Below are 22,078 nucleotides of genomic sequence, written 5' to 3'. Positions count from 1 at the left end.
CCCATATCTGTGATGAGTGATGACCCATATACATCACTATAAGGTAAACCCATATCTGTGATGAGTGATGACCCATATACATCACTTAAGTCAATCAGATATACGTATGCGGGCCTGCGGCCTCCCCGCTATATTTAAACAGCTTCTTCCCATGACTATAGTTTACTGCGGCTCGGGTTCGATTCCCGGTCAGGGAACGATTCTTTCATTAAACCCAAAGAAGAAGAAGAAGACTATAGTTTACTTTATGAGGTGAGGTCCCCTTAAATATTAGATTGTAATAATTTGTATATGTATTGTATTTATATACAATGATTGTATATAAATAAAATAAATATAAAATTGCCAGAAGGAACATATGATTCGGCATGATTGCTTCCCCAATGTTATATAATAAGCCATTGGCACAACAACAACCAGTGTTGTAGTTTCAGTATGAGCGCAGCTTCAAGGCCCAGTGTTGTAGTTTCAGTATGAGCGCAGCTTCAAGGCACTTGTTCAGAGTGTAGTTCAGTGTTGTAGTTTCAGTATGAGCGCAGCTTCAAGGCACTTGTTCAGAGTGACTTCACTTCCCAATAAGCCTATCTCACAGAATGTCCCCGCCCCCTTAATATGCCCCCTTTCGGGGTTAGTGGTGATAGCGTGACGTCACTCCATAGACGATGTTAACAGAGGTAATTTAAGAAGTCTACGACTTTTGTTTTCTCAAGTAAGGTTTGTTCTATCTGTTCGAGCTGATTTACCATCTTGTTTGCTTCATAATAATATTGGTCTGTTACATTTTTACATTAGAAAATGTACTTATAGTAAGGGCATTTTATCAGGTATTTGACCAATCTGGGAACTAAATCGTTACCAAGAAATTTCTTCACCAATGTGTTTCTAAAGGTGTCTAATAACATGTACTAAAAGTTTGAAATTCAACTCCCGTGGGAAATTGAGTTTATTAGCATAATATGTGACCATACCCATAACATCCTATATAAGGCAAAAAAGTCCAAATTTCATCATTCTTTAAGTAGCATGTGACATATGAAACTAGGGGGTTTTCATGATTCTGAATCCATTCCAAGCATTAGTTTTGCACAAAAAACACTCCTTGGGCTAAATTAGGCCATATCCACTTGACCAAATGTGCTGACCTCATCATGTTTGTGAGGCCGTTTTCCCCACAAGGAGTGTTTTTTGTGCAAAACTAATGCTTGGAATGGATTCAGAATCATGAAAACCCCCTAGTTTCATATGTCACATGCTACTTAAAGAATTATGAAATTTGGACTTTTTTGCCTTATATAGGATGTTATGGGTATGGTCACATATTATGCTAATAAACTCAATTTCCCATGGGAATTGAATTTCAAACTTTTAGTACATGTTATTAGACACCTTTAGAAACACATTGGTGAAGAAATTTCTTGGTAACGATTTAGTTCCCAGATTTTCATAGATTTCTCTTACTATTAGATTATACAGAGAAAAAAACGTGTAAATGCTAATGTTAAATGACACCACTATTTACCGGAAGTGGGCGTGGAAAGCGGGCTGTGAGATAGGCCTATTTAGAGAGCGAGCGAGAGAAAAAAACTTTGTCATCCGGTTATGGTCTCTGAGAGAAAATTGCTACTGCAATGGTTTGGGCCAAAGAGTAAATGCTCCCCTCCATGAATATTGATGCGATTAAGCGACGTTAAAAGGACTCAGTTAACGTTAACATTTCTAAACGACTAAATGACAAAGACTGAGACGTTTCTGCAATGGACTGTACGATAAAGGTAGGTGTTTGATCTGGTTTTAACATTGCTTGTGAAAGCCACCCACATCAGTTCTCTGTTTGCTGAGTGAAAGAGGCAAGGCGGTGATGCGAGGTCCCCACTCTTTCCTTCTTGTACAAAATGTCCTCTTCCTTCCCGTTCGTGGTTGTATGTCGGCTCTATAATAACACAAGTAACCACTACATCTTTACACTCGGATAAAAACTAATTGGTGACTCGTAGCCTACGTGTAAAAAGACGATTACCAAAATGAATTGCTTCGTTTGATCAGGGTGATCTATAGGCTAAAGGACGACACAAAAGACAGGACCAACTATTTTTATTTTTATTTTTACTTTGCAAACTGTAAACATCTGTTGCGAACTCAATTTAATTAGGAATAGCAAGGATATTGGTGCGCTGCAGGTGCCTGATGGCGCCATGGACCCAGTTGGACACAATGAGATAAATCTCCAAAGAGACGAAGGAATTTCATGAGGTGACATAAATATACATTTGATACTACATCCTAACATTGGCTTATTTCTATAATAGTCAGCCGCAGAATTCGTTAACGCAATAATCTCGAAAATGTCAGTAAAAAGCATACCGGTATAGCCCTAATTGGTCAGGGGGCATATGGATAATTCCTTTTGTTTTCTAGAAAAAAATCAAAGAACACATGCATTGATTGTAACTCTTCATATTGATACATTATAATTAAAGTGAAGGCAAAACATGTATTGGGGTAATATCGCAAAGGAAATTAGAATGAAATGTTTAATATTACTCTAATGGCACATAGCAGATATAATGCCTAGCCTTAGCCTACTTTATTAATCGATTGGGGATTTTTTTGCACTGAGCATGTACGCCACGCTGAATGCTAGGCCTATATTGTCTGTGCGGGCTAATCTTTTTAATCATTTCAGGCTATGAGATATATGCCTACATATAATCCTTTCACTTTTGGGTGCGCAAATGTGTAGATTTTCGATGCAATGGCCTACCGCTTGGCCAGATAGCCTACTGTGGGCTACTGCATAACATGTCAGTTTGGATAAAACACAAATTAAGTTTTCCTCCACTCAGCTTGAATGAAAGACGACTTTTTAACTTATAGCTAGGCGGGAAATTGATGTGATAGTTCAGTTGGTGATGAAAGCATGAAATTCGGCACAGATGACCTTCATATGACCCTAATTGATAATCAACCTCGGGCCACGCAGAATTCCACCATTTTTCAAGATGGCCGCCAGTTTGCAATTGGACCTATACGTTTTGGACTATATCACTTTGCTAGGGCTGTAAATATTTGATTTCACCATAATTTTGATATAAGAGAAGATCAAAATAACTTTAGGTTTCAATATGGCGGCATGTTTTCCAATATGGCTGCCAATAAACTGCATAAATGTATATCTGCTCATGGTTAATGCACAGTTGGTGATACAAACATGACATTTGGCACAGATCACCTTTATGACACCCTAATTCATAATCAACCTTGGGCCATGCAGAATTCCTACATTTGTCAAGATGGCCGCCAGTTTTAAAAATGGCTGCAACTGGACCTATATTTTGGACTATAGCACTTTGCTGAGGCTGAATCTTTGATTTCCACCTAAGGGAATATGTCCTGGAGTTATTTCTACCAAGTAAGATACAAAATAACATTAAATTCCAATATGGTGGCATGTTTTCCAATATGGCTGCCGATAAATTGCATAACTGTACATCTGCTCATGGTTAATCCACAGTTGGTGATACAACTATGACATTTGGCACAGATCACCTTTATACCACCCTAATTGGTAATCAACCTCGGGCCACGCATAATTCCTCCATTTTACAAGATGGTCGCCAGTTTTCGCCAGTTGAAATGGCTTCAACTGGGCCTACGTTTTTGACTATATCCTTTTGCTGGGGCTGTATTTTTTAATTTCCCCCTCATTTTGATATAAGAGAACATGTTCTGGAGGTATTTCTACCAAGTAAGATCAGAAATAACATTAGGTTCCAATATGGTGTCATGTTTTCCAGTATTGCTGCCGATAAATGATTATGGTTAATCCACATTATTTTATAACATGAGCTCCAACACCACATGTGCTTAAATAATAATTGTATTAATAATTACCATACACAGAATCCATTTAGGTTTTCAATGACCTAGGTTCAAATAGCGTGGCATATTTTGAAATATGGTCACCATCACCATACTCAAACTTAGATCCTATAAAGCTTGGTGAAGGTTTTTGGCACATCTTTGCAGCTTGGTATGCAGTTATGGCTTTGTGCAGATTCTTAGTTTTGTCTGTCTTGTTACAGGTCATTCAAAAGCTACCAAATCACTTTTCTGTTCTGATATTAACTTCCTTTTTCTTTCCAATTTTGATGTTTTTAACTTATGTTAACATGAGTCATGGTATGTAGCTTTGTTCAAGTGTCAACTGAATTCCATCATCAAGTTGCTTGGGGTAAAAAATAATTGGCATGCAATTCATTTTGTAAAAACAACTTTGTTAGTTCAATCACTGTGTTTTGTTATGGCCGCGTTGCGTCGTGTCAGGGCTTCGGAGGCAGCCAATCATGAGGTTGCTACTACGCGATTTGCTACACAATTGGTTCAGACTCTCATAGCTTAGGCGGCATTTCAGAGTATGTGGTCAGACTCCCATTGGCTTTAATAGGGGCAGCCAATCATGACTAGGTCACTCAAATAAAATGAGCTGTTGTATGCCAGGTTTCCACCTGGCAAAAAATACACTTTACAATAATGATGGGCTTTACAACTGGGCTGGGCTCAGTAACATCACTATCCTACCCCCAGTCCGATCATTCATCCAATGCTATGTAATTCCTATATGATCTGTACACCTTCCGAAAGACTAAAGCCCTGTCTTCCTTGGCTCGGCTCTCCCACGCTGGCACATCCTGTCAATTCAGGTGTGGCTGTTTAACTTTAATTTGGGGCAAGCTAAACAGCATTTAGGAAACTAGAACATGTATTAGCATTGAACCCCATGCTGAGTATCACAGCTATAGTGTCAACCAGTGTGCCCTGGTACTGCAATAACACAATAAAAACTTGTCAATTGGGCTTTGGGCTTTTGAAAACCTGTCAGGCATCTTCCCAAATTGAGGAATTCTGCATGGCACAAGGTTGATTACCAATTAGGGTGGTATAAAGGTGATCTGTGCCATATTTCATGCTTGTATCCGGTCTGTGTATTATCCATGAGCAGATTACATTCATGCAATTTATCGGCAGCCATATTGTAAAACATGCCACCATATTGGAACCTAATGTTATTTCTGATCTTACTTTGTAGAAATACCTCCAGAACATATTCTCTTATATCAAAATGAGGGGGGGGGGGGGAAATTACAGTCTCAGCTGTAATTATAGTCCAAAACGTAGGCCCAGTTGAAGCCATTTTAACTGGTGAAACCTGGTGGCCATCTTGAAAAATTGAGGAATTATGCATGGCCCGAGGTTGATTACCAATTAGGGTGGTATAAAGGTGATCTGTGCCAAATGTTATGCTTGTATCACCAACTGTGGATTAACCATGAGCCATGAACCATGAGTAGTACAGTTATGCATTTTATCGGCAGCCATATTGGAAAACATGCCACCATATTGGAACTTAATGTAATTTTGTTATCTTACCTGGTAGAAATACCTCCAGAACATATTCTCCTATATCAAAATTAGGGGGAGATCAAAGATTCAGCCCCAGCAAAGTGATATTATCCAAAACGTAGGTCCAGTTGCAGCGATTTAGAAAACTGGCGGCCATCTTGAAAAATGTAGGAATTCTGCATTGCCCAAGGTTGATTATGAATTAGGGTGTCATAAAGGTGATCTGTGCCAAATGTCATGTTTGTATCACCAACTGTGCATTAACCATGAGCAGATGTACATTTATACAGTTTATTGGCAGCCATATTGGAAAACATGCCGCCATATTGGAACCTAATGTTACTTTTTATATCGTACTTGGTAGAAATACCTCCAGAACATATTCTCTTACATCAAAATGAGGGGAAATAAAATATTTACAGCCCCAGCAAAGTCATATAGTCCAAAAACGTATGTACAGTTGCAACCATTTTTAAAACTGGCTGGCCACCTTGAAAAAATTGGAATTCTGCGTGGCCGGAGGTTGATTATCGATTAGGGTCATATGAAGGTCATCTGTGCCAAATTTCATGCTTTCATCACCAACTGAACTATCATGTATTGAAAACAGCTATTTCCCGCCTAGCTATTATTAAACGGGGAAATAACGAAATCCTCGTCGAAGCTATCCCGTCTTTATTTGTTCTTAAAATAGACGTTTAGCCTGCGCTATAAGAATCCAATGCCCATTTATAGCCTAATTTAAAATAGACTGGAGTTTTACTGTATTTAAACAACATCATTCCATAATTGGGTTCCAATCAGGCTAGCCTAGATGTACATTTTACAAATGATTGGCAAGATGTGACATTGCCCCCTGGCCTCTCACATAGTCCCACACACTGTAGCTTACATTTGCAACATTTATACAGTTGAGATAAATGTTCTGGAGTGCTCTTGTGTTAAGTTGGTGTTGTTTTTAAAAATAAGGTTATTTAAAGAATAATTTATAGTTGCAAACGGGAGTACTTGTCAGGTGTCGTTATCTGAACTGAGCAGGATTCCTGTCTCAAACCTCAGACTTTCCGCACACATTTCCGCTCCCTGGATGAGAAAAAAAAACAAAAATCCAACAAAGGCTTGCCAAATAAAATTCAGCGGATAAACTGAGTCAATGCATTGTTTTACATTTGATTCACGCATGGCATGCAGTGTGACACCAGTGTGTCCCTGAACGAAATGTGCCTTGCTCACAGCCCTCGCGTTGCCTTGACAAAATGTCCTAATAGGAGGCCTCTATATTGTAGACAGTTCTTTGCTCCCTTTCAGAGGTCGTGATGTTGCCAAGCTCGAAGTTGTGAAAACCACATCATGATTGAAGACGCAGCTGCTCACGCCTTTGCAAAATCAGCACGACTGAACTTTTACTTCTGCTTTCTGCCTCTCAAAGCGAAGAGGGACACCTTGTTTCTTTGTTAATGCATGCTCATAAACCAGCATGGCACAACATCATTTGTTTTGTGTAGATTTCTTTTAAAAAGATCACTAATAGTAATATTGACAGTGTGACACCAGTTTGCTGTATGAGTTCTACCTATATAATTGAGTAGGCCTATAGTTTGGAAGCAGCTTTTTGTAGAGTAAAAACAAGAACAAGAGTTGGTTGATCATAAACAATCCTTAAACAACACCCACTGTGACAATAATCACTGACATGTTTCGAAAACCAGAGGTAGGCCCATTGTCATCTTTAGTTAGTTATAAGAATAAATCTAGAGTATAGAATAGATGCATTATGATTTACATATAGTATTATGTAAGTATTTTGTAATGCCTATAATTAGAAAAACAGAGCCATGTTTAAATGGAAATAATATCAGCTGTTTGTGACAACAATAAAAGAGGAACATCTTATTTAGGAAGGGTGCAATGGTGACTGTATTTAATTGATAACTCCAAAAGTGTCTTATCATAACCATTACCCAGACAGAGTAGGGATTCCAACCCAAGGTGATGAGCAAAATGGATGCTGCATGTGAATATATTCAATTAGCTGGAAAAGGACTGCTGTGACCAATTTGTAAGTTGACTTTGTGACTTATATATATTGCATGCAAGCTTACACATATACCCTGGTATTGATCCAACGAAAAAGTACACAATAGGTGTAGCCTACTCGAAAGAAAGTATGTATAATTAATTACTAGCACATGATGCAACATGCAATGGAAGTACAATTTTCAAAAAGTACTAACAGTACAATTCCCACTGTATTTTTCAGGTTTATAATATATTTAATTAAAAAATAAGGTTACTGTATAATCTTAGGGGTGCTGTCTACACAATCCAATCCAGTCAAACTTTATTATCCTTTATAAAACACATTTTAAAATAACAGAGTTGGCCAAAGTGCTATACAGACTTGTTGATCAGGCTACAGTAGTAATGAGACATGTTAGTATAACAAATTAAAACAGCATGCCACTCGTTCAACTAATCAGTGAAGCTGCAAAGCTGCTGACAAGCACCCTGCACTCAGCTTGAGTTTGATCACTATCACAGAATAGAGGTCACATAATTCACCATCGTATTATTATTTAACAGTATTTAATTTGACGAGTATATTGGTCATTGATTCCGCAGGCAATGTAACCTGCCTAGGCAATGTTTGGAACCTTGTTTTGTGTCACTGTGCAACAGGTCTTGCTAAGAAAGAGAAACATTGAACAGGAAGTCAGTTGTGGCTTTGGCGGTCAGGCCACATTTATTTGAGTATATTTGTATCAATGTCTCCTAGGGTGCACCTCACTAGCCAACTCACAAGAGGAGGTTGAATGGAGATCTGTTGGGAATTGATTACACGAAACAGTCACCCGTGTGCCCAGTCCCAATGTTTGTAAACAAATAATTGGTCTATAGATGGTTCATATGGCTTCAGCATGCACACCTGTTACACAGCCAATACCATCTTCTACCACCAGGGCGACGGTACATGGTACCTTCTCTGCAGGCTAGGGCCTCAAGATCATTTATTCCTATAATATAGTACTGATGAACAAGCAGGCCCGTCTCAGTTCTATAAGTAGTTCTATAAGTAGTGGTAGTTTAAACACTAACATATTGTTGTATTTCTACCAATAGGTGGTAGTTTAAACACTAACATATTGTTGTATTTCTACCAATAGGTGGTAGTTTAAACACTAACATAGTGTTGTATTTCTACCAATAGGTGGTAGTTTAAACACTAACATAGTGTTGTATTTCTACCAATAGGTGGTAGTTTAAACACTAACATATTGTTGTATTTCTACCAAAAGGTGGTAGTTTAAACACTAACATATTGTTGTATTTATACCAATAGGTGGTAGTTTAAACACTAACATATTGTTGTATTTATACCAATAGGTGGTAGTTTAAACACTAACATAGTGTTGTATTTCTACCAATAGGTGGTAGTTTAAACACTAACATATTGTTGTATTTCTACCAATAGGTGGTAGTTTAAACACTAACATAGTGTTGTATTTCTACCAATAGGTGGTAGTTTAAACACTAACATAGTGTTGTATTTCTACCAATAGGTGGTAGTTTAAACACTAACATATTGTTGTATTTCTACCAATAGGTGGTAGTTTAAACACTAACATATTGTTGTATTTCTACCAATAGGTGGTAGTTTAAACACTAACATATTGTTGTATTTCTACCAATAGGTGGAAGTTTAAACCATAACATATTGTTGTATTTCTACCAATAGGTGGTAGTTTAAACCATAACATATTATTGTATTTCTACCAATAGGTGGTAGTTTAAACACTAACATAGTGTTGTATTTCTACCAATAGGTGGTAGTTTAAACACTAACATAGTGTTGTATTTCTACCAATAGGTGGTAGTTTAAACACTAACATCGGTGGTTAAATGTGTGTGTGTGTTTGTGTGTGTGTGTGTGTGAGAGAGAGAGAGAGAGAGAGAGAGAGAGAGAGACTGTTGTATTTCTACCAATAGGTGCTGTTTAAACACTAACATAGTGTTGTATTTCTACCAATAGGTGGTAGTTTAAACACTAACATCGGTGGTTAAATGTGTGTGTGTGTGTGTGTGTGTGTGTGTGTGTGTGTGTGTGTGTGTGTGTGTGTGTGTGTGTGTGTGTGTGTGTGTGTGTGTGTGTGTGTGTGTGAGTGAGTGAGTGAGAGAGAGAGGGGGGAGGGAGAGGGAGAGAGGGGGAGAGGGAGAGAGGGAGAGAGAGAGAGAGAGAGAGGGAGAGGGAGAGGGGCGATTAATTGATGGCTTGTTTTTTAGTAAAGTTAAATGTTGGTAGTTTAACTAGTTGTAGTTTGCATTATAGGCTGTGAACAGGCCGGCAGTAGGCCTCGGTGAAGTTACCTGGGCTCAAGTCAAAAGGGGTGGAAAGCGAGACGCCAGGGTTGGAGGAAGTAGCGAGAGGCAACCGCTGGTCACAGGTCAGGGGCCAGTGACCTCTCAGGGCAACTCTCAGCTGAAGAAGGGGCCGCCTAACCAGCAGACGGTACAGCCCTCCCCCTTCGAGGGGAATTTCCCCAGATTGTATACCGGGCGTGAACGTGCACAACAACATTGGGGTCGCGGGGCTTACAATGTGTACACCAGGGTTCGTGAGTCACCTCAAAAGGATTATGGGCAGGAGGGTCGATCTGGCCAGGGTGACAGGGTGACAGGGCTCGTAAATCTTCTCCTCCATCTACGGGGGATTACAGTGCTGGAGTTGGGGGGAGAGATAGAGATCTGAGAGCCGGCCAGAGAAGGCCAGAACCCCAGCTCAGGAGAAGGGTCGAAGGTGCCATATCTGAAGGGAGATTTGGGGGAGGTAACGGGAGGAGCCAGGGCGGACCCTTGGTGAGACCATACTGCAGGAACATGGACTATTGAAGATCCACAAACAGGCCCACTGATATAGCAGAGTGATTGACGGTTTAGTGGTGATCAACTATTAAAGTGGATGAGATCATTTGTGTTGTTCACTAAAGTGTTGGGTGGGATTTAACTATGATAAGTTGTATAAGCGTAATAAGAGAAACAGAAGTTTGGTTTTGTTTTTGTTCAGAAGTTTGTGTTAAATTTGGTTTTGTTTTTGTTTTACTGTGCTTCAGTCTGGAGAGAAAGGGGATAGATAGTAAAGTTACAGGTTGTGTGTGTATGACTGACCTAGGTGTTAACGATCGCCCTCCCTACCCCCTCCCCTGACGGTCAAAAGTTTAAGGAAAGGTGGCACCCCAGCCCCTCCCATGTCTCAAAGCAGAGAGCGTTCTGGTTGATGGTTTTTTTTTTAGTTTCAGTTATTTGTGTTGCATGTTAAGATGTTGTTTTGTTAGTTTGTGTTACAATGTGATGTATAAGTGCACAAACAGTTACTCATGTACGGATCTCCTCTGAATGGGATGTGGTTCTTATTAATTGTTTGTATTTTAATGGCTTAAAAGTTTAATTTAAAAAAAAGAAAGGGGAAGATATTTTTGCCTCCTTGCCAAAAAAAAGTAGAGTAGTGAGTGGTTTTAAGTAATTAATCAGTGCTTTTTGTATAAAATGCTAAATCAGTAGGTTAGGAGTATGTTACAATGTGTGTACTAGGGGTTTCTGACTCATTGTTGTTGAAAGGTGAATAGGCGGGTAATACGTTTTGGAGAAGGCTTAACCTGTTGAAGTGTTTATAATAACAAAGTTTGAGGGCAGACCCAAAAAAGATGATCAATCAAGATAAGGGGAGGATAGGGGGGTATTTGAGGAGGTAGGCTAGAGACAGAGAGGATCTTTTTTTTTTTTTCTCATTCTCTCATTCTCTCTGAATTAGGATCCCAATCACATTGTACCTTTTTTCCCTTTTTTAGACTTGATCTTAGTCATTTTTTTTTCGCTGTATTTTTCTATCATTTTGTTTTTTGTCTTTTAATAATTTTTCCTGTAAACCGTATATTTGCTGATCTTCTGGAGAAATAAACTCTTTTTTGGATTTACAACAACTTCTGCTTTCTGTTCATCTATTCCGGTGAGTAAATAATAATGTAATGTATAAACATGATAACCCCTTTTTTCCCCTGCCATATTGCAAACCCTATTTCACCACGTGTATGCTGGACAAGTGATCAGTGGACAGTGAATCAGCAGGCTACCCCCGGGAAGTAGCAGCAAGTAGTCTCCTCAGGCGAGTCGCTGGGAACTCTTGCCGTTTTTCCTGTGAGAAGGGGCTGCTCCTCTCTCTATGCGAGCCGTGTAGCAGGGAGAGAGTGGTGCTCTCTCACTGAACTGAACAGTACATTTCCTGGGCCTTATCGGCGAGCCGCGGTATTGCCCTGGGATTTGACTGCACCACAACATATTCCTGAATTTTCCGCTGTAACGGTAGAGGGGAACCCGACAAGGCAATTTCAACTGACAGAGGGAGTGACCAACCAAGCTTGAACCTACAAGGGGGACAGTTTTTGTCCTGGTACACTCAGCCTGTCAACAAGGCTTATTCCCTAATGTTGTTTAAACCTGTGATTCTGCTCAAACATTGTCATGATGAAGGACCCCCATGTATTTGTGCACACGGACCCCCATCAGAAAAATATTTTGTGCCAGTTTTTTTTTTTTATTTTTTTTATAAAACAAAAACTATTTTGGAAAACATCTGATCTAGAAGCTCACAGCGACACATTGTGAGCTTGTAGATCTGCTATTCTCAATTAGCTGCCGATGTATAGTCTTCGTATATAAATATTAAGTAATAACAGCTCATTTGTGGAGTTGCTTCTTTTCATAGACCTGATTGCTTATTTCTCTCATACAATCTGGCAACACCGGTTGTTACACGGCTGTATAACAGCTGGAGGCGAGAGGTAGGTGTTGCCAGATTGTTTGAGAGAAATAAGCTAAATAGCCCTCTCTCCCTCTTCCCCTCTCCCTCTCTCTCTCTGTAATTAGCAGGCAACAGTGCAACAATATCTCTCTCTCCGTTTATGGCACAACAGCGCCACTTTTCCCCTACTGGTACTCTAAACATTGGGACATAGTCCCATAGGGACATTGCTGTTCCTTGGAGTGGTTGCACCACTCAAAAACCTGGCCCAGAACATTCTTCAGATGGGGGTCTGTGTGCACAAATACATGGGGGTCCTTCATCATGACAATGTTTGATCAGAATCACAGGTTTAAACAACATTAGGGAACAAGCCTATAATGCAAACTACAACTAGTTAAACTACCAACATTTAACTTTACTAAAAAACAAGCCATCAATTAATCGCCCCTCCCCATCCTCCTCTCTCTCTCCCCTCCTCCTCCCTCCCTCCCTCCCTCCCTCCCTCCCCTCCCTCCCTCCCTCCCTCCCTCCCTCTCTCTCTCTCTCTCTCTCTCTCTCTCTCTCTCTCTCTCTCTCTCTCTCTCTCTCTCTCTCTCTCTCTCTCTCTCTCTCTCTCTCTCTCTCTCTCTCTCTCTCTCTCTCTCTCTCTCTCTCTCTCTCTCTCTCTCTCTCTCTCTCTCTCTCTCTCTCTCTCTCTCTCTCCCCTCCTCTTTGTTTGTTTGTTTTACACCACCATTCCATCAACATGAGTTTAGACTTTAACCCATTCTGGGCGGGAACCCCTTTTGGTGTTTTAAGCGTAATGTTCTACTTTAGCAATTGAAAAATAGCAGATCTACAAGCTCGTAGCGCGGCACCGATCTGCTATTTTTAGAAAAATCGTGAAAATGTGTCACAGATCTTTGAATATTTATTTTTTCAGAGCAGAACGTTTTTAACTCAAATCTTTGCTTCTGGGGGGGGGGGGGGTCCCCTAACCTGACTCCGCCAGATGGGGCAGCAGAGAGTACACTGGGTTTGTACTCTCTGCTGCCCGATCTGGCGGAGTCAGGTTAGGGGGTCCCTGGAACTACATATTTTCAGATGGGGGTCAGCGGCCAATTCCATATATTTTTGGGGGTCCTTGACATGAAAATGTTTGAGAACGATTGACATAGAAAAATAGAAACATAGAAACATAGGGTTTTTCAGGAAACTGTCGTTCCCAGGTCAAAATGGGTTAATATATCAGCACCCCTCACTTCACACGGGTGTGATTTTTCCACTTGGACCTCAGCAACTCAGCAACTGTTTCCCCCGGGTGAATATGGAATCCTATTGGTCCATTTAACACTGGTTGAATATGGAATCCTATTGGTCCATTTAACACTGGTTGAATATGGAAGCCTATTGGTCCATTTAACACTGGTTGAATATGGAATCCTATTGGTCCATTTAACACTGGTTGAATATGGAAGCCTATTGGTCCATTAACTTAACTGTTAATAATAACTGCGACCTCCAGTCGCAATAAGGCCCCAGGGTCCAGTTACAGTCCAATAAGGCCCCAGGGTCCAGTTACAGTTCAATAAGGCCCCCGGGTCCAGTTACAGTTCAATAAGGCCCCAGGGTCCAGTTACAGTTCAATAAATCCCCAGGGTCCAGTTACAGTTCAATAAAGCCCCAGGGTCCAGTTACAGTTCAATAAGGCCACAGGGTCCAGTTACAGTTCAATAAAGCCCCAGGGTCCAGTTACAGTTCAATAAAGCCCCAGGGTCCAGTTACAGTTCAATAAAGCCCCAGGGTCCAGTTACAGTTCAATAAAGCCCCAGGGTCCAGTTACAGTTCAATAAGGCCCCAGGGTCCAGTTACAGTTCAATAAAGCCCCAGGGTCCAGTTACAGTTCAATAAGGCCCCAGGGTCCAGTTACAGTTCAATAAGGCCACAGGGTCCAGTTACAGTCCAATAAGGCCCCAGGGTCCAGTTACAGTTCAATAAGGCCCCAGGGTCCAGTTACAGTTCAATAAGGCCACAGGGTCCAGTTTGTGTGTGTGCGCGCTGTGCGGGCGTGTCCGCACATTGTGTATATACAGCAAACATTGACTGTTGTCTGGTGTATTGTGACTTATGTGATCTTGACAGGTTTAATACAGAGCAGAGATGAGTCGCCGTGAGGAGAGAGAGGAGGAGGGAGCTGACAAACATCTCATCCACAGAGCAGAGAGGAGTCAGTGTGAGCAGAGAGAGGAGGAGGGAGCTGACAAACATCTCGTCCACAGAGCAGAGTCTCCAACAGCCAGCTGTGTGTCTGTGAAGAGTGACTCGTCTATACCTCTACCTCCTGACTTCAGTAATGAGCCTGGACCTCCTGATGCTAAGTATGTGAATGCACCTATAAATATATACACTATAACACTATACAATATACACTATAACACTATACAATATACACTATAACACTATACAATATACACTATAACACTATACACTATAAAATATACACTATACAATATACACTATAACACTATACAACTAGCCTAGGGATAGAAAAACTGTTTAGCTGACATTATCTGGTTAATATTATTAGCCACATATACAAACTAAATGTATTAATTAATCAATCAATCAATGATGGATTATGGGATCTACAGGAACCAGGTGGCTCCAATGTGGATCTAAATTTGTAATCATGTCCACAGGGAGAGGCGTGGTGAGACTGAGCAGAACCCTGGACTGAAGACACCCAGTCAAACCACACCTGGACTGAAGACACCCAGTCAAACCACACCTGGACTGAAGACACCCAGTCAAACCACACCTGGACTGAAGACACCCAGTCAAACCACACCTGGACTGAAGACACCCAGTCAAACCACACCTGGACAAAGTAAGAATCTGCACTCATTGAAAATTCATAGGTCCTCATTCACAAAGGAGAAATACGCCAGAGTGTAACGGAAGCGTAAAGGCCATGCGTATAGATAGCGGAAAATCCGTCCGATCACGCTACGGTTAAGTCCCGTGTGATTCAGGGAACCAGGTGTAATCACTTCATTTGTGCGGATCGGCGAGTGTATCATTTCCGCATTTTTTCCAAGCGATTCGCCTGGTGTCGCCTGGTTTGATGGAACATCCACGACCATATAAGGCAACAGGAAATATCGAAATACGTCATCATAGACTGCACAGAGGATTCCCAAGTTTTAAATTATATACAACAGCCGCGATGAGCTTGTAGAGCAGTTAATTTTGACAGGCGGGTCTCTGCACGGACAGATCTTCAAGCAAACAGCGCGAGTTATATGTATATATTATATTATGAACGAAACTTGCCAACTTGGCACGCATTGCTTCACTCCTTGTTAAATGTCAGAACGTTAATTAATAAGTTAACTGATGTTACAGTTACTTTCACATAATGAGAAAGAAGTTAATTTGTACTGTTCAACTTCACCACACGACCAAATGCTATATTAAAACTCGGCAATGATAAAAGGCCCTATTATTGATTAGTCTACTGCGGTGATTGATTCCCTGCCCTGCACTGTCGGATTTGGAAAGCAAATATACGGACATGCATGGACACAGGACATATTTTCTTGTGGGATTTGGACTAAAGGCTATATTTCATCCGGTTGTATGTTTCCTCAGCTGCAGGTAAGAGTTGGCTATTCTGTGTGGCGTCCGCATGTGATCAATATACATTATTATAAATTAATACCACGACGCAAATGGAGGCAGATAGGTGCTTGCAGCAAAGGCATTTAGGCCTACGTGAAACTTTAATTGGCTGAGTCTCTGTCAACATGCTGATCAGCGAGTTACACTGGTAATAATAATCATCATCAACAGCCTTTCTTGTCTGTCTGTCCGTCATGTTTGTGAACAAGCGCGAGTGGAGGTGAGCTGGCTTAAAACTATGATATAACTGGCCGACTTTCAAACACGCTGATGCCATTCATTCAAATAGGCTAATGTGGTCTTCTATTTTTTATATAGGGCTAATCTCCCCCCCCCCCTCACACCGACAGTCAGACTGACTCAAAGGAGCTCCGTAACAAAACAATTTAAATAGGCCTATACTGCAGACATTACTACACTAAACAACGTTGGATTCGTACAGTGCAGAATGCAGATAAGTGTATGTTCTTATTATAATTGTGAGTTTGTTTTTTAACATGCAGCGCGAGTCCGCGAGACTGCGAGAGCCGATTTACAAGCTCACAGCGGGTTGCACTGCGAGTAGAAAGCTGTCAAGTGAGCAGCGCAATAGCGCATGCTAGAAATATCCTAATAAATAAATAAAAAAGGTGTCGGGCTTACAGGGGCAGTTTCTGTATGGGACTCTAGGCTAACCTGCCTCTAGAATGCATGCATTTAGGCATACAAGTGATACTTGGCTTTTATATATAGGCTATCATTTTTTTATGTGCGACCAATGTTGGGGACACATGCCTTGCCTACATATTTTATCTGAGGTTTGGGGACTTTTAATTGATTCAGCATGAAGACTAAAGCCTTCTTAATACATCTACGCAAGCCGTACACGACCATGAGAGGTGGCGCAGCTTTCAGCGGAATTTCCGACCAACCCACGTCACCGTCAAGTTCACGTTCAAGTTCATGAATTCCCACGTAATGTGGGAATCCACGTAAATGCCTGTCCGCTCACGCTCCGCTCACGTAACGTCACTTTATGAGCGTAAACGCCGTTGTGAATGAGGACCATAGTCAGACAAAATGTGACCAAATTTGACTGGGGCCCATTGGAGTTTTTTTCATGTCATATGAAAGCAGGGAATCACAGCTTCAAGTTGACACATTGGTTGTTCAGTTTGACCCACCAGTTTTGGAGATATGGCTTATAGAGTAATGTCTTGCAGAGAAACAGCGAGTTGAGAAAACAGGCTTGAAAGGTTCACTTCTGTGGACTCTAACATTACACCTAGCTACATGTTTAAGCATTTATTTCATATTTACATGTCTTCTGTGGACTCTAACATTACACCTAGCTACATGTTTAAGCATTTATTTCATATTTAAATGTCTTCTGTGGACTCTAACATTACACCTAGCTACATGTCTAAGCATTTATTTAATATTTACATGTCAATTTCAGCTCTGACACTTATTTCAAACATGCTCTAGTATGTGAAGAGTCTGCCTGTGCTATTAACTAATTTTGGATTAAACAAAAATATTAGTTTTTCTCCTCTGGTGAAAAGCTGGAGGCTGCTCGATGGCAGGCTCTCAGTCAAATCTGGTCACAAATGTTCAAATTATCTGTCTGTATCAATTATATCTAAGTGCAAATAATGAAGCTAAACATCTATCAACTCAACAACTGGCCAAAAACAGCTGATCTTGTGTTGTTACCTTTGGCAATGTTTCTTATCAAAAAGCATATTCTCTGGGGGTAATTCATTAGTAATGTGTGCTGTAAATATGTAACGTTATAAATTAACCTGAATGTTTTAAACATAAATGTTCTTCTCATTTCAGACGTCAGTCTGCAGGATGATTTGAACGATTATAAGGTCAGTCTGGACAGTCTTGATGAAGTGAAAGACAACATGACGGAAGAGTCTGGAACCTCCCTCACCAGCACCTACTCAGAGCTCTACATCTCAGAGGGACAGAGTGAAGGGGTTAATAGCCAACATGAGGTGATACAGCTTGAGAGAACTTCCAACATGAAGACCTTCCATGACGAACCAATCCACTGCTGTAAAATCCTTAAGATCCTGTTCCCTGGCAGAACAGTTCTGACCAATGGCATCGCTGGCATCGGAAAAACATTCTCTGCGCGCAAGTTTGCTCTGGACTGGGCAAGAGGTTTGGAGAATCAAGATATAGATCTCCTGGTTCTCTTTTCATTCCGGGAGCTGAACTTGGTCAGAGATGAGCAGTACAGTCTTCTCAACCTGATCCATGATTTCCACCCAACGTTAAAGAAGGTCACAGCAGAGCAGCTCGCTGCCTGGAAAGTTTGCTTCATCTTCGATGGCCTCGATGAAAGCAGGTCTCCGTTGCACTTCAACAAAAATGAAATCATCTCTGATGTCACAGTGACATCATCGGTAGATGCTCTGTTGACAAACCTCATCAAGGGGAATCTGCTCCCCTCGGCCCTCCTCTGGATAACCACCAGACCTGCAGCAGCCAATCGGATCCCTCCTGCATGTGTTGACATGGTGACAGAAGTGCGAGGGTTCACAGACCCCCAGAAGGAGAAGTACTTCAGGAAGAGATTCAGTGAAGAGAAGCTGGCCGACAGAGTCCTCTCACACTTGAAGACATGGAGGAGCCTCCACATCATGTGTTACATCCCACTCTTCTGTTGGATCATTGCTACCGTTCTGCTGGACATGTTGAGGACACACACCACGATAGGACAGCTGCCCAAAACCCTGACTGAGATGTGCTGCCACTTCCTGTTGGTTCAGACAAACACGAAGAAGCAGAAGTATGACGAGACTCATGATGTGAACAAGAAAGAAAAAGTAAAGGGGACTCAACAGCAGCTCACAGAGACTGACTGGGATGTTCTTCTGAAGCTGGGCATGCTGGCGTTTAAACACTTGAAGAAAAGTAGCATCATGTTCTACCAAGAAGACCTGGAAGAGTGTGGTCTTGATGTGAAAGACGCCGCGCTGTACTCAGGAGTGTGCACGCAGATCTTCAAAACAGAGAGTGTGCTGTTCCAGAAAACGGTCTACAGCTTTGTTCATCTGAGCATCCAGGAGTTTCTGGCTGCAGTCTACCTGTTCCACTGTTTCACACAGAAGAACATGAAGGTCCTGAAGACATTCCTGGGAGATAAATACAACAGTAACAGCTCCCTCTCAGACTTCCTGAAAGCTGCTATGGAAAAATCCCTGAAGAGTAAAAATGGCCACCTGGACCTACTTGTCCGCTTCCTTCATGGCCTCTCACTGGAGTCCAACCAGAGTCTGTTAGGAGGCCTGCTGGGTCAGACAGAGAACAGTCCAGGGGAGATCCGGAAAGCCATCCATAACCTGAAGGAGATGTTAACTCGTGGTGATGTCTCTCCTGACAGATGTATCAACATCTTCCACTGTCTGATGGAGATGAACGACCACTCATTACATCAGGAGATCCAACAGTTCCTGAAGTCAGAGAACAGAACAGAGAAACTGTCTGAGAGCCAGTGTGCAGCTCTGGCCGTCATGCTGCAGATGTCAGAGGAGGTTCTGGAGGAGTTGGACCTGAACAAATACAACACATCAGTGCAGGGGCGAAGGGGACTGGTCCCAGCTGTGAGGAACTGCAGAAAGGCTCGGTTAGTAGTTAACACATTGAAATTACATCTGGCCCCACAGGATCTAGTTTGTCACCCCCTTCACATTCAGTAGATCCTGTGATCTTTCGTGGCCAGACTCATCTTTTACTAAAGTTGTCCTTTAATAATAGAAAATACATCATAAATAAATACTGAAACCCAGATATAATCATTAAGGAAAGTTGATGCATGCACTGTGTATGTAAACTCTAAATTTCCATTTTCCAGCTATTCAGTTACAAAAGAAAAAAATATATGTTTGTTTTTTAATAACCCCCTGAGGGGTCGCGACCCCCAGGTTGAGAACCCCTGGTCTATCCCACACTCTGCTCCTCTAAATACATCTAGATTGGTATTTTATTTTTTCATAACTACATCAATTTGTTTTCAGTTAACTTCCATGACAGTGAACTATAGGTATACTTTGTATTTATAATATCTTGTTTAATCTGCATTTACAGACTTGTTGGCTGTAAACTCAGTAAGACAGACGTTGAAGTTGTGTCTTCAGCTCTCAGCTCTAATCCTTCCCATTTGAGAGAATTGGACCTCAGTGAAAACGACCTGCAGGACTCAGGACTAGAGGAGCTGCTCTGTGCTTCACTGAAGAGCCCACACTGTAGACTGGAAGTTCTAAAGTAAGATACATTTACCACATTTATTTTGATCACTTCGGTTTTATTATGTACTGTATTATGTGAATATAATATGAATGCTGTGGTCCATTCTTGGCGGGAACCCCTTTTGGTGTTTTAAGCATTATGTTATACTTAATGCTTACAAGCTACAAGCTCATAGCACGGCACTCAGTGCCGCGCTATGAGCTTGTATTACAGATAATTATTTGGGTCCTTGATGTGAAATAGTTTGAGAACCACTGACATAGAAATATAGGTTTTTCAGAAATGTTCAGATTTAGAAGACATTTTGTAGAATCGGCCTCAGGGTTAATAAGCTTGATATTGAAAGTGTAATATCCCTTTAAGGAAAATGTACAGGCTACTTTGACATACATGGTTGCGCACCGAAAATAGCTGATCTACAAGCTCACTGTCTCCAAATGTCTTAATGCTCAGGGTGGGATCTATGTTGCTTCTCTGCTCTACATGTAAAGTGTCTTGAGACAACTTGTTGTGAGTTGACACTTTAGTAATATTGAACTGAATTGAATCGCAGCGCGTCGAGGACGCAACACTTGTGAGCTTGTAGATCGGCTATTTTCGACGTTCAATCCCTTGTAGCTACGCCACAGTTATCGATCTTTACCGTGGTACGCATGAATACATAATCAATAGTCTGCATCTACCTACTGTACCAATCAATTATCATTATATTAGTCTAGGTCTGTGGTTCCCAAACTGAGGGTCTGGACCCCCAAGGGGGTCCCCAGAGGATTAGCTTAATGTGCAGCATTGTTTTCTCACTGAATAGTAGACAAACCAACAGTAGAAGTTACAGTATAAGTTACAGTATACAGTATACAGACTATCTGCACATTTCTAAAGCCCAAACCACACCAAAGGGTTGGGTCAGGGTTTTTTAAGATAAACCACACTTGGCTACTTCATCAGAGTTTCTGACTTTTTTCGACTTGCGACCCGTTGTAGCTACGCCACAGTTATCAAGCTTCTTAATAATATTATAATAATTAATATTAATATTACAGAAGAAAGAGGCAAACATTGTGAAAATAGCAGATCTGCAAGCTCACCGTGAGGCGTTGTGAGCTTGTAGTTTGGCAATATTTTCACATTAATGTAATGGCTACAATTCCAAGTGCTTCTAAGGGTGGGGGGGTCCCCAGTTAAAATATTATTATTTTGGGGGGTCCCCGGTACAAATATAATTATGTTGGGGGGTCCCCAGTTCAAATATTATTATTTTGGGGGGTCCCAAGTTCAAATATTATTATTTTGGGCGGTCCCCGGTACAAATATAATTATGTTGGGGGTCCCCAGTTCAAATATGATTTTGGGGGGGGTCCCCAGTTTACATATAATTATTTTGGGGGCCAGGGTTTGTTTTAATTGAACTAAAGCATCCAGGTGTGAAGGCACCCTAAGTGGGACAAGAGAGTCCTTTAATAGATGCTGGAAGCAGGTTCTAAATCCAGGAATAATGCATATTTAAATGTGTTCTTTTATTCATTTATTTATGTATGTTTTCATCTGGTGTTTCAGACTGGCTCACTGTGGCCTGTCAGAGAGATGCTGTGAAGCTCTGGCCTCAGCTGTAAACTCTAATCCCTCCCTAAGAGAGTTGGACCTGAGCCTCAACGTGGTGAATGATTCAGTCCTGGAGAACTGCAAGTGAGTAGACTTGGGCTGTGTCCATGTTGGACAGTGCAGTGTTTCCCTTAAAGGTATATTCAGTGATTTCACTTAATTCAAATATCACTTATTTTTTCTTATTTTTTGGATAATCCTCCCTACTATAAAGTGTGCTGACCATATAAGGAGTTCCTCCCTGTCCCCAGTTAACCCCTGGGGTCAAAAAACCCTAGTTTTGGTTTGGGCTTTGGGTGGCAAAGCCTTCATCCAATCAGGATGAGAGGGGCCTTCCTCCAATCATGATCGAGTGGGGCGGGCCTTGGTGCATGT

General features: G+C 41.2%; 1 protein-coding gene across 1 annotated transcript in view; it reads left to right on the top strand.

Moving 5' to 3' along the window:
- LOC306933968 (protein NLRC3-like) overlaps positions 1 to 22,078 on the top strand; it is a gene marked incomplete at its 3' end in the record, with an annotated part of 78,561 nt that overhangs the window by 42,735 nt on the left and 13,748 nt on the right. The window contains exons 4-6 of the mRNA XM_079516356.1: positions 14,875 to 15,062; positions 17,678 to 19,478; positions 21,659 to 21,787. Of these exons, the coding sequence (XP_079372482.1) occupies positions 14,875 to 15,062; positions 17,678 to 19,478; positions 21,659 to 21,787 (2,118 nt within the window). The remainder of the gene's footprint in view (positions 1 to 14,874; positions 15,063 to 17,677; positions 19,479 to 21,658; positions 21,788 to 22,078) is intronic.

The sequence above is a fragment of the Electrona antarctica genome (genome assembly GCF_951216825.1).
Source record: "Electrona antarctica genome assembly, chromosome: 2".
NCBI lineage: Eukaryota > Metazoa > Chordata > Actinopteri > Myctophiformes > Myctophidae > Electrona > Electrona antarctica.
Note: the sequence above shows the minus strand (reverse complement) of the source record. Positions and strands in the feature narration are given on the sequence as shown.